At 43.3% G+C, this 14174-nt stretch overlaps 1 protein-coding gene across 8 annotated transcripts in view; it reads left to right on the forward strand.

Moving 5' to 3' along the window:
* Positions 1 to 14174, forward strand: part of LOC129836388 (C-terminal-binding protein 2) — a 107282-nt gene that overhangs the window by 23748 nt on the left and 69360 nt on the right. For all 8 annotated transcript variants that reach the window (XR_008756653.1, XR_008756654.1, XM_055902476.1 and 5 more), the window contains exon 2: positions 4760 to 4925. Coding sequence is in view for 6 of the 8 variants with exons in the window: in XM_055902476.1 (XP_055758451.1) it covers positions 4868 to 4925 (58 nt within the window). In the remaining 2 variants the exon portion in view is untranslated. The remainder of the gene's footprint in view (positions 1 to 4759; positions 4926 to 14174) is intronic.

Consider the following 14174-nt stretch of genomic DNA (forward strand, 5'->3'; position numbering starts at 1 on the left):
CTTATATGAGCTGTAGCTCAGTAAAATTGTTGAAATTGTTGCATGTTGCGTTCATATTTTTGTTCAGCTTTGCACACTATTGGCATTCTCTCAACCAGCTTCATGAGGTAGTCACCTGAAATGCATTTCAATTAACAGGTGTGCCTTGTTAAAAGTAAATTTTTTGGAACTTCTTTCCTTCTTAATGCGTTTGAGGCAATTAGTTGTGTTGTGACAAGGTAGGGGTGGTATACAGAAGATAGCCCTATTTGGTAAAAGACCAAGTCCATATTATGGGAAGAACAGCTCAAATAAGCAAAGAGAAACAACAGTCCATCATTACTTTAAGACATGAAGGTCAGTCAATACGGAAAATCACAAAAGCTTTGAAAGTTTCTTCAAGTACAGTTGCAAAAACCATCAAGCTCTATGATGAAACTGGCTCTCATGAGGACCGCCACAGGAATGGAAGACCCAGAGTCACTTCTGCTGCAGAGGTAACATCAACTGTTCAGAGGAGACTGCGTGAATCAGTCTTTGTGAGACGCAGAGTAGGTGAACGGATGATCTCCGCATGTGTTGTTCCCACCGTGAAGCATGGAGGAGGAGGTGTGATGGTGTGGGTGTGTTTTGCTGGTGACACTGTCAGTGATTTATTTAGAATTCAAGGCACACTTAACCAGCATGGCTACCACAGCATTCTGCAGCGATACGCCATCTCATCTGGTTTGCGCTTCGTGGACTATAATTAGTTTTTCAACAAAACACACCTCAAGGCTGGTAAGGGCTATTTGACCAAGAAAGAGAGTGATGGAGTGCTGCATCAGATGACAATCACAATCACCCGACATCAACCCAGTTGATATGGTTCGGGATGAGTTGGACCGCAGAGTGAAGGACAAGCAGTCAAAAAGTGCTGAGTATATGTGGGAACTTTTTCAAGACTGTTGGAAAAGCATTCCTCATGAAACTGGTTGAGAGAATGCCAAGAGTGTGCAGCTATTATCATGGCAAAGGGTGGCTACTTTGAATAATCTAAAATCTAAATTATATTTTGATTTGTTTTTTGGTTACTACATGATTCCATATGTGTTATTTCATAGTTTTGACGTCTTCACTGTTATTCTACAATGTAGAAAATAGTACAAATAAAGAAACCCTTGAATGAGTAGGTATGTCCAAACTTTTGACTGGTACTGTATATACAGTATTTATACATACGCCAGACTCCAACATTTCTCATCTTAATACACCCGCAATAACATCTGCTAAATATGTGTATGCGACCAATAAAATTTGATTTGATTTTAGATGACACTGAGACAAAGAACAGAGCAGAATTTTTTCCTTTTTCAACTTTTTTAGCCAAACTATTTTTGTAAGGAAAGCCAGGAAGGCTTGACCCGTCTAGTCTGGCTAATATCTAACTCTCCAAGTCCTTACTTCAGAATCTGGAATGGCTCTTTGATGTTGTCGACAATGAAGAGGGCTGTGAAGTGGGCTTTGTTTTTACTGCTTGGCTCTCCCCTGTGTCTTTCTCACTGAAACACCCACACGCTCAGGCACACGCAGCCCCCGAGTGCAGCCAAACGTTGAGAGGTCTCAACCCCTGAGGACAAACATTTGAGAGAAACTAGTCGCACAATTTCTGAGAGAATATTGCATTAACAAATGCCCTCCTTTCCAGACTAGTGTGGTCACAGCTCTCCCTTCGCTGTAAGGTGAATGCACCAATTTGTAAGTCGCTCTGGATAAGAGCGTCTGCTAAATGACTTAAATGTAATGTAATGTAATGCTGTGAGTCACGTGGGCCGCATCAGCCAGGCCTGTCAGCATTAGAGAAGCCAATATTTCACTATGGCTTCTCTGGGAGACCCCAGATATGACACACACAATACCTCAATAGAAATCCCTGATCAGTTAGGACACAGGGTTGAAGGTTATTATCAGTGGTGTAAAGTACTTTAGTAAAAATACTTTAAAGTACTACACTTAAGTCATTTTTGGGGGTTTCTGCACTTTACATTATTATTTATATTTTGGACAGCTTTTACTTATACATACATTTTCTCTGCCACCCAAAAGTACTCATTACATGTTGAATGCTTAGCAGGACAGGGAACTGGTCTAATTCACGCACTTCCAAAATCCCTGGTCGTCCCTACTGCATCTGATCTGGCAGGCTCACTAAATTATGTAGTTTATGCCTGACTGTTGGAGTGAGCCCCTGGCTATCTGTAAATCAAAAGAAAAAAATAATTGTGCCGTGTCGTTTGCTTAATATAAAAAATTAGAAATGATTTATACTTTTACTTTTGATACTTAAGTATATTTTAGCAATTACATTTACTTTTGACACTTAAGTATATTTTAAACCAAGTACTTTTAGACTTTTACTCAAGTAGTATTTTACTGGGTGACTTTCACTTTTACTTGAGTAATTTTCAATTAACATAACCTTTTACTCAAGTATGAAAATTGGGTACTTTTTCCACCACTGGTTATTATGAGTCCAAGACAACGCTTTGGATGTAAATGAGATGAGCTGGGTGATTAGAAAGATGACGAGATAGAGAGATGAATAGATGGAGAGATGGAGTGATTACTGAGACAGTAATCAGGATAAAGGGAAGAGAAAGGCTGTGAAGTGGTGGGAGTGAGAAAATATTGGAGTAGTGTGTGTGTGTATGTGTGTGTGTGTGTGTGTGTGTGTGTGTGTGTGTGTGTGTGTGTGTGTGTGTGTGTGTGTGTGTGTGTGTGTGTGTGTGTGCAGAGTTTAAATGTCAAACCTAATCACTGTAGAGAGAGATTAACTTTACACGTCACACACCTGGCAAGCTGATGCTGCTAGTTTCCCATTAGTCCTGTTTTCTACTTCCTTTTTTAATATGGCTTTTCAAAGTGAAGTTCAGCACATATTTCTCCCTCTCACTTGGTCCCCTCCTCCCCTTCTGCCTATATTTTGCTGAGACAGTCCCCATGTCTGCTGAGTAACTGACCCACATTCCACAGTGTGACAGGATACCCTTAGGGCAGGGGTGTCAAACTCATTCCGCAGAGGGCTGAGTGTCTGCAGGTTTTTGGTTTTTCCTTTCAATTAAGAGACAACCAGGTGAGGGGAGTTCCTTACTAATTAGTGACCTTAATTCATCAGTCGAGTACAAGGGTGGAGCAAACACCCGCAGACACTCGGCCCTCCGTGGAATTTGTATTTGTATTTATTAGGGGTAGCAGCTACTCTTCCTGGTGTACTAACAGAGTTTGACACATGTGCCTTAGGGCAGTGTTTCCCAACCCTGGTCCTCCAGTATCCCAAACTGTACACATTTTCATTGTAGCCAAGGACAAACACACCTCATTCAACTCATTGAGGGCTTGGTGATTAGTTGACAAGTTGAATCAGGTATGTTTGTCCAGGGTTACAATAGAAGTGTGTGCTGTTGGGGGTACTGGAGGACCAGGGTTGGGAAACGCTGCCTTAGTAGTAATGTGTCTTTAGCTGCGTTTAGACAGGCAGCCCAATTCTGATATTTTTTTTCACTAATTGGTCTTTTGCTCAATCAGATCAGCTGTAAAAAAGAAGAAAAAAAGAAGAAAAAAAAGAAAAAAAGATCTGATGTGATTGATCAAAATAGCAAAAAAGACCTGAATCGGACTGCCAGTCTAAATGTGTATGAGGGGGTGAGAGCACATGTTTACATGTCTGTATCTGTGTTTGCTGTGGGGTATCTGTGTTCAGCCTCAGGGTTTAGAGGGGAATCAGTCTGTGAACAGGGAAATCTCTGACCAATGAGAGTTAATTGATGTTCCGCTCATCTGCATGTGTCTGTTTTTTTTGTTTGCTTTTGGTGTCTGGCCGTGACAGTCAGATTTTTACACAGCGCTCGGAGATAGCACTCCCTCTACTGGTCACCATGTGTCCTTGCGGGGTACAATCCTTTACAATAAAGATAATAGTCCCAAATTCGCCCCAGCCCTTGGTTCCTTAATGTGATCAAGATTTTTGAAGGTGACAATGCCATAGTAGATGAATAGCAACTCTGGAAATCTTTTTTTCCCTCTGTGTTGTCATTTCTTGTTCCATTAAATCAAATCAAAAATCAAATCAAATGTTATTTGTCACATGCACTGAATGCAACAGAATACAACTTACAGTGAAATGCTTACTTACAAGCACTTAACCATCAATGCAGTTTTAAGAAAAATACCTATAAAAAAACTTTTAAAAGTTACAATTTATTAAAAAGCAGCAGTAAAATAACAATAGTGAGGCTATACAGGGGGTACCGGTACAGAGTCAATGTGCGGGGGCACCGGTTACTCGAGGTAATTGAGGTAATATGTACATGTAGTTGGAGTTATTAAAGTGACTATGTATAGATAATAACAGAGAGTAGCAGCAGCGTAAAGGAGGAAGGGATGGGGGGCAATGCAAATTGTCTGGGTAGGCATTTGATTAGATGTTCAGGTGTCTTATGGCTTGGGGGTAGAAGCTGTTTAGAAGCCTCTTGGACCTAGACTTGGCGCTTCGGTACCGCTTGCCGTGCGGTAGCAGAGAGAACAGTCTATGACTAGGGTGGCTGGAGTCTTTGACAATTTTTAGGGCCTTCATCCGACACCGCCTGATATAGAGGTCCTGGATGGCAGGAAGCTTGGCCCGAGTAATGTACTTCTAAAGGACAGATGTTGACATTTAGTGTCTACATGTTAGATTGTCTTTTGGATGGGTCTGATGATGATTGGTGTGTGTAACCTTTCTTTTTCCTCTGTGTGTTTACAGGTGTGTGGTGTGTTGGCATGCCTCGTGGGGAATTCTGGGTAGAGTGCTAGCTTCCTAAAGATTGGCCGACAGGAGGAAAAGAGAACAGAGGAGGAGAGGAGTGCCAACATGGCTCTGCCCGACAAACACAAAGTGAAACGCCAACGACTAGACAGAATCTGTGAAGGTAAGAGACACTTCTATTTTTGTACACTTAGGGAGAAAAAGGGTTCCAAAAGTTTTTTTTGGGCTGTCCACATAGGATAACCCTTTTTGTAGAACCCTCTGTGCAAATCTACCAATGTGTCCTTGAGCAAGGCACTTAACCCTAATTGCTCCTGTAAGTCGCTCTGGATAAGAGCATCTGCTAAATGATTCAAATGTAAAATTGTAAATGTAAAATGTTCTACCTGGAAACATAAATGGTTCTTCAAAGGGTTCTCCTATGGGGACAGCCGAAGAACCCTTTTAAGTTCTAGATTGGAACTTTTTTTAAGTCTCTTTTCCTATCTACTTTTCCTCTGTTTCCTCCTCTGTCATACTGCTGAAACTGAATCACCCCCACATTGAGACAAAGATGTTCTCAACCTGAGTCATATCTGTTCCACTGGAAGAGACTAAAGGAAGTATTTGCTGTAGTGTGCAGGTCATATAGTCCTAGTGGTTGTGAAGAGGATCTCTTTTTCTCTCCTCTCCCTTTTTCTCCCCAATTTCGTGATATCCAATTGGTAGTTACAGTCTTGTCCCATCGCTGTAACTCCCCTACGGACTTGAGAGAGGCGAAGGTCGAGAGCCATGTGTCCTCCAAAACACGACCCTGCCAAGCCGCACTGCTTCTTGACACACTGCTCGCTTAACCCGGAAGCCAGCCGCACCAATGTGTCGGAGGAAACACTGTACAGCTGGCAGCCGAAGTCAGCTTGCAGGCGCCCGGCCTGCCACAAGGAGTCGCTAGAGCGCGTTGGGACAAGGAAATCCCAGGAGGCCAAACCCTCCCCTAACCTGGACGATGCTGGACCAATTGTGTGCCCCCTCATGTGTCTCCCGGTTGCGGCAGGCTGTAACACAGCCTGGGATCGAACCCGGGTCTGTAGTGACACCTCAAGCATGTAGTGCCTTAGACAGCTGCGCCAATTGGGAGGCTCTCTCACTCTTTCTGCCTGACTTTCTCTCTCTCGCTCACTCTCTGTCTCTCTCTCTGGCTCTCTGTTAGCTATAGGCCATCCATCAGCAGAGGTTATAGCAGTAAAGCCTGCTGTCAGCCCTGTGTTAGAAAGGACCTGGCCACGCTGGGTAGGGTCACAGTAGGAATGGTCCTGACTCCTGTTCTCACTGTCTATTTGTCTGAGAGACAATATCAGTCGCCGTGACTGGATTCATCTTCTGTACTGAGAAGATCATGTCAGCAGAGATCATATTTGGCTCACGAAATAAACTCGTCTTTGTGTGTGGGTGTGTGTGTGTGTGGGTGTGTGTGTGCATATAGCCTGCATGTGTGTATATGAATAGCCCATCAGGTATTTAAGCCCTATAACATTGTCAGAATGTAGAGAGGGACTGAGTTAACCTGCTTCATGAAGTAGCCCTCTATGTCATCATCATGTGTCACTATGCTGACTCATCACATCACTCTACCTTTTGTCTGCCTCCCTTCATGTTAACCGCAACACTACAAGTCAATAAGAGAGATGGTTAGTCACAGCAGGGCCTGACTGTCTTTCACGTTTAACTTTAGGACTGACTCAATCCAGCCAGAGTTATCCATCTGTCACGAAACACAAGGCATTTTCCACTAAGAGTGAGGTTTTCCAGGCTACTGGTGGAACTTCCCGGGAGAGCCAAATGGAGTCCCTGGGATAGTGTGGGTGAGAGGGATTGAGAGAAAGCCTTTGATACTTCCCCACCTCATGTGAAAGGAATTTGTAGTACCTTCATAAGTGGTATTCAGGCTGGTGATTGTGTTACTATATTTTAGCCTTGCTGAGATTTTGGGGGAACATCCACACACTGGCACCATTATTCATTAGTGATGGGGGGGGAACATCCATACACTGGCACCATTATTCATTAGGGATGGGGGGGACATCCACACACTGGCACCATTATTCATTAGTGATGGGGGGGGAACATCCATACACTGGCACCATTATTCATTAGGGATGGGGGGGACATCCACACACTGGCACCATTATTCATTAGTGATGGGGGGGAACATCCACACACTGGCACCATTATTCATTAGTGATGGGGGGGGGCATCCACACACTGGCACCATTATTCATTAGTGATGGGGGGGAACATCCACACACTGGCACCATTATTCATTAGTGATGGGGGGGAACATCCACACACTGGCACCATTATTCATTAGTGATGGGGGGGGGGACATCCACACACTGGCACCATTATTCATTAGTGATGGGGGGGAACATCCACACACTAGCACCATTATTCATTAGTGATGGGGGGGAACATCCACACACTGGCACCATTATTCATTAGTGATGGGGGGGCCATCCACACACTGGCACCATTATTCATTAGTGATGGGGGGGGGGGGGCATCCACACACTGGCACCATTATTCATTAGTGATGGGGGGGAACATCCACACACTGGCACCATTATTCATTAGTGATGGGGGGGAACATCCACACACTGGCACCATTATTCATTAGTGATGGGGGGGAACATCCACACACTGGCACCATTATTCATTAGTGATGGGGGGGGGGGACATCCACACACTGGCACCATTATTCATTAGTGATGGGGGGGAACATCCACACACTAGCACCATTATTCATTAGTGATGGGGGGGAACATCCACACACTGGCACCATTATTCATTAGTGATGGGGGGGAACATCCACACACTGGCACCATTATTCATTAGTGATGGGGGGGAACATCCACACACTAGCACCATTATTCATTAGTGATGGGGGGGAACATCCACACACTAGCACCATTATTCATTAGTGACGGGGGGGAACATCCACACACTGGCACCATTATTCATTAGTGATGGGGGGGCCATCCACACACTGGCACCATTATTCATTAGTGATGGGGGGGAACATCCACACACTGGCACCATTATTCATTAGTGATGGGGGGGAACATCCACACACTGGCACCATTATTCATTAGTGATGGGGGGGGGGGAGGGGACATCCACATACTGGCACCATTATTCATTAGTGATGGGGCGGGGGGGAAATCGATACAGTTACATATCGGGATATTATTTTTGACAATATATCCTATAGTATCGTTGTGACAATATTGCAATATTATTTTTGTGCTATTTGGCTGTATTTACACTAAAACACCAGTATTTTTCCATCATAGCTTGTTCTCCACCTTCTTTTTAAATATGGAGCCAATTTGTTTTCAACACTTTTATTTCCATGACTGATCAAAGCTCGTTTTATCATGGCTCGTTCTTGTCCCTCTGCAGCAGAAATATGGTTGGAACATCGCATTACAATAAAATCACAGTATCGAATCACAATGCATATAGAATCTTGAGAATCGCAATACATATCGTATCGGCACCTAAGTATTGTAAAACATATCGTATTGTGAGGTCCCTGGCAATTTCCATGGTAGACATACACACCACTTCCACCCCCTCTACTGTACTGTAGCTTTCCAGACCCGCAGCATGCCATGCCCTGCCTATAGTCTTTAACAACCTTTACTGTGTACGTGTACGTGTGCGTGTGTGAGAGACCCGTGGGACCAACGGCCCTGCCCAGCCCTCCAAACCACAGCATTGCTGGTTGTCTTACAGGGCCTGGGAGAGAAAGTAAGGAACCTTAGGCCTGGCCCAGGAGAGTGGGAGGGAAGGAAGGGGGGAGGGAGAAAGAGAGGGGGTATAGGAGGTTGGAAGTGGGTTGGCAAGAGACTCTTAAAATCTAGTTTGATGTTTCCAGATTGCTGTGCTGCTTGTTGCTGAGTAGAGACTTTGTAATAAAGAGAATCACTTCACCAAACGTTGGGATTGATTATGTGCGCTAGGCTCTGACAATCATTTTCTGTTTTATAAGAGCCACTGCATGTGTGTAAATGTGTATGCTTATTTGTATGTGTGTGCTTGTGCATGGCGGGAAAGGCAAATGAACCTATCACTACAGTACTGCACTATGCTCCTCTGCACCCCAGTATCTCTGCTTGTACATTCATCTTCTGCACATCTATCACGCCAGTGTTTAATTGCTAAATTGTAATTATTTTGCCACAATGGCCTATTTATTGCCTTACCTCCCTAATCTTACTTCATTTCAACACACTGTATACATACTTTTCTATTGTGTTATTGACTGTTTGGTTGTTTTTCCAATGTGTAACTCTGTGTTGTTTGTGTCAAACTGCTTTGCTTTATCTTGGCCAGATCGCAGTTGTAAATGAGAACTTGTTCTCAACTTCTTTGTGTTAGGATATCTGAACACGTGCCATTTGAAATTCTTTACAAGGAAGACTTTTCTGTCCTGTTTCTTTTTCTGTATAAAATAGACCAAAGAAAAACGGAGGCTTTCTTTAAATAAGACGGAGGCGATCTTTACATCACGCCTCCCGGGTGGGGCAGTGGTCTAGGGCACTGCATCACAGTGCTAGCTGCGCCACCAGAGTCTCTGGGTTCACGCCCAGGCTCTGTCACAGCCGGCCGCAACCGGGAGGTCCGTGGGGCGACGCACAATTGGCATAGCGTCGTCCGGGTTAGGGAGGGTTTGGCCGGTAGGGATATCCTTGCCTCAGTATGTAAAAATGTAATAAAATGTATGCACTCTACTGTAAGTCGCTCTGGATAAGAGCGTCTGCTAAATGACTAAAATGTAAATGTAAATCACTCCTCTGCCAAGCGGGGGTGGGGGTGGTCTTCTAACCCCCATAATGCATCTCTCCCCGCCAGTCAGAAACGAGAGCCACATGTGCATCCCTGGCCGGTCCAAGCCACTAACCCTTCACCCTGGGAAACAGAATGTTTTCAACTCACTTTATTGGTTGATATAATACACACACAGCCAATTGGCCAGTGTCCACTAGTGTTGATTTTTCTTTGTAATTTCTATTGTTCATTCATGTGTTAAATTAACACTCATTGGTCTAAAAGAGAAAACAGTGTTGGTGTTACTAACCATTGTTAAACCAAAACCATGCTCATCATTATCATATGTCATAGCATGTTGATTTTTTTGGAATATGTATGTTTTTGATTAATTAATTAATGTTATGCTACTCAAATATACATAACATTTTATTAAACTAATCCAATCTATTACTTAGACTTATTGCACCCATTACTGAAATGGTTGTTCCAGTTTAGATGGTTTAGGTAGTCTCATATTTTTGTCTTCCTAACCCGGCAGTCATTCTGAAGGCAGGTTGCGGGTGAATAAAAATTCCAAATGTTGGATATCCCCACTCTGGCTGGATTCCAATAGTAATTACAAATCACTTTGCAAGCCAGCATAATGTGACTTGCAGGCCAGATTTTGCATTTCAGGCTACTGTATTAGGGTAAACTAGGCCCACAAAATAAGGCCTTATTAAATATGTGTTGTATTGTGTTAAATAATTACATTTCTATGATAACATATTCACTTAGGATCTCACTTGGTGAAGGCTACAGGCCTGAAAATGGATGAATGCAACAACCATGTCTCTGTCACTAACAAATACAGTCATGGGTGGTAACTACAATTTACTAAAGGCAAGGCACTCTGGGAAATATGCAAATAAGGATTAACACTAAGCAGTGTGTTAATTTAACAATGAAAAGTGTGGACCTGTATAGACATTGGACCAGTGTTACATTTAACACTCTGTGTTGATTTAACACTGGAGAATTTGCCGTGCTTATAAAACTGGGGTTTTGCTTCGTGGCTATTGGTTGATTTGGCAACAGCAGTGTTTCCTCTGTTTACAGACAATTAGGTCATTCTACCAGAGATAATGGCCCTGTTCTGCTGCACTGCAGCTCTGAAACTAACTGTGTGGTAAATAATGCTTATTGAGGAACTTTACACATTGTGGAGGGGTGAATCAGCTTATTAACATGCTATGGAAAACCATGTGAAATAGACCGTGGGTCATACATGGCCTTGAGGAACATGATGTAGATTAGTGATGTAATGCAGATAGAGTATACTTGAGTATACGTTTTGAGACGATGAGCCCTCAAGTATTATACATATTTTTGTTTTTACAACCGCTCTAGACTATCATGCACTGTACATAATTCCAAACAACCACACTTGCTAAGTACTTAAATGTGTAGTGTGTTCTTCTCAAGCATGCTGATATGGCTATTTTAAGATAGACTGCATTTCCTTGGTCTAAGACAATATTTTATTACCTACCAGAGTCTAAGGCAAGAAATGTTCTGCACAGGCAGAACATTTTATTTCCTTAATTAGAACAAGCTTGACAAGGTAAACAAACCAGCTGCTTGAATCTATTACCAGAATCGTGGAACTGAAGCATGAAATAGTCAATATGAATTTGATGAATGAAAACAAGATTGGTCTTTGTAAGGATGACAGCCACGGACCATAATGGCACGGTGTGATTGAATATTCCATCACTCAGCTTTCTAAATGAGACCAAACTAACCACATTTCTGTTCTCAGAATAACCGTGTCAATAGAATCTCTGTTTATATCGGACTATTGATTTGCATTGTTAATGATCCTGATGAGTAGTAATTGTGTTTTGCCTGCAGTGGACACTAGATTCATTATTGCTGTTCTCTGAAGTGAAAGGCTTCTGTTTGGCCTTAATAAAGGCATCCATGGGGGGTGCTTAACCGTAACCTCCTTACCCCTAAAGGAAACAGTAAGTGTTTTTGTGTTCAGTCTGATTAGTGTCCAAAGAGTATGTAGACTCAGACACATTAGCCAAGAATAACAACTAAAATTATTCACTGAGACCTACTCGGTTTAGAAACAGCATGTTTCAGGAATGAAAGTTACAAAATGGACCTTTAATGAGGAGATAGTGAGAAACGTCTTTTGTCAGACATCAGTTGTCATCTGCGTATGATAAGTGACTGCATCATCCTATGCTTGGCCCAGCTGCAGTGGCTTGCTGCCCGACCTCGCCCTCCCCTCCAGCCCACCTCTCAAACACTGCAGCGCCCCCTCCCTCACCCCCTTGTCCCGTCTGTCTGCTCCATCTGTGTACCCAGCATGCTCTGGTTTGGCTACTGCTACGGCTGCAGGAGAGCACTCCAGAACCCAGTGCCACGATATTTAGTCAGACCTAAGTGACGTTGTAAGCAGAAGGTGTGAAGGTGAGGGGAGAGCAGAGATGGAGGAGGTGAGGGTGATGGTAATAACTAGATGGGGAATGTGGTTCTTCTCACATACATGTACACGTTAAGAATCCCCACAAATGTTTGTTGTAAAATGAGTTTATTTAGGAATTAAGGTTTCAAAATGTCTAAACATTGTAAGAGGGTCACTTAAAACATGGACTACCAATTTGCAGCACCTGCCTGGATAATGCATGGCAGCACATTTACAGCAGATGGTAAACCATTCGTTGGCTGTTGCAGTGGAGAGGTGAGGGGTATTTGTGCAATCAGCCATGAAAATATAGGAGAGGTATCCTGATGGCTTTTTCCCCAATAGGGGAGCCTTGTACCAGACTGTAAGCAGCCCAAGCCCCTGATACGCCCATCCCCCCTTTGCCTAGCATCCAGTCATGTTATGAACATCCCAAGCAACCATATTTCCCCCCCGGGTTTTGTTCCAGGCTCCCAGCCAAGACCCACAGCCCCTTTATGGGCTTATGGAGAGGGGCATGAAGGATTGTGTGTTGGGGGAGGAGAAGAACTCATCTGGTGTCCATAATCTCACAAATCCCAGGGAAGGAGGAACATCGTTTGAGTGGCCAGGCTGGAGGAAAGATGACTGTGTGTGTGCATCGTACAGTATTTATGGGAGTTAGCTTGTGTGTGTGGTAGCGGTCAAGTCTTGGAAATGAGTTCTCATAAAGACAAGTCACATGAACTGCAAAGAGAAAACAATAGGTTGTTCTTAAAGAACTGTGTCTGTTCTGGTTTGGGCTGGACGGAGGAGGGGCTGAGGGGAGATAGTGACAGTGGCGAGAGGTGCATTGTGGGATGCAGGATCTGACAGTGGGAGAATCTCAATTGCTTTTCCTTGACTCCTCACATCCTCTCTCCTCGCCATCTTCACGAAAGTCATTAGAGGAGAGGGTCAGAGGGGAGGCACCTCTGACTTCCTCATGCAATAGGTTTTGAGAACGAAGCACCGCTGTAGCACGTTATATTTTACAGTGAACACTGCCGAAGTTAACTCCTTCCTCTGCTACGCTCTCGTCCGCATGAGGTTATAATACGTTGAGTTGCGTTTTTGTCGTCCCCCCCCAGTTTTATCATTGGAATATGATACAAAATGAGGCAACGGGTGAATTAGGACCATGCGGACACCTCCGAGCGGTCGGGTAGGCTGTTTGGAGTGTTTATCCGACTGGATAAAAAATATATATATATACAGTACCAGTCAAAAGTTTGGACACATCTACTCATTCCAGGATTTTTCTTTATTTTTACTATTTTCTACATTATAGAATATTAGTGAAGACATCACAACTATGAAATAACACATATGGAATCAGTTACTAACCAAAAAAGTGTTAAACAAATATATATATTTGAGATTCTTCGAAGTAGCCACCTTTTGCCTAGATGACAGCTTTGCACACTCTTGGCATTCTCTCAACCAGCTTCATGAGGTAGTCACCTGGAATGCATTTCAACAGGTGTGCCTTGTTAAAAGTAAATTTGTGGAATTACTGTCCTTCTTAATGCGTTTGGGCCAATCAGTTGTGTTGTGACAAGGTAGGGTTGGTATACAGAAGATAGCCCTATTTGGTAAAATATCAAGTCCATATTATGGCAAGAACAGCTCAAATAAGCAAAGAGAAATTACTGTTCATCATTACTTTAAGACATGAAGGTCGGTCAATCTGGAAAATTTCAAGGACTTTGAAAGTTTCTTCAAGTGCAGTCGCAAAAACCATCAAGCGCTATGATGAAACTGTCTCGCATGAGGACCGCCACAGGAATGGAAGACTCAGAGTTACCTCTGCTGCAGAGGATAAGTTCATTAGAGTTAATAGCCTCAGAAATCGCAGCCCAAATAAATGCTTCACAGAGTTCAAGTAACAGACACATCTCAACATCAACTGTTCAGAGGGGACTGCGTGAATCAGGCCTTCATGGTCGAATTGCTGTAAAGAAACCACTACTAAAGAACACTAATAATAAGAAGAGACTTGCTTGGGCCAAGATACACGAGCAGTGGACAATGGAAATCTATCCTTTGGTCTGATGAGTCCAAATTTGAGATTGTTGGTTCCAACCGCCGTGTCTTTGTGAGACGCAGAGTAGGTGAATGGAT

Source organism: Salvelinus fontinalis, chromosome 37, assembly GCF_029448725.1.
Source record: "Salvelinus fontinalis isolate EN_2023a chromosome 37, ASM2944872v1, whole genome shotgun sequence".
NCBI classification, from domain to species: Eukaryota; Metazoa; Chordata; class Actinopteri; order Salmoniformes; family Salmonidae; genus Salvelinus; species Salvelinus fontinalis.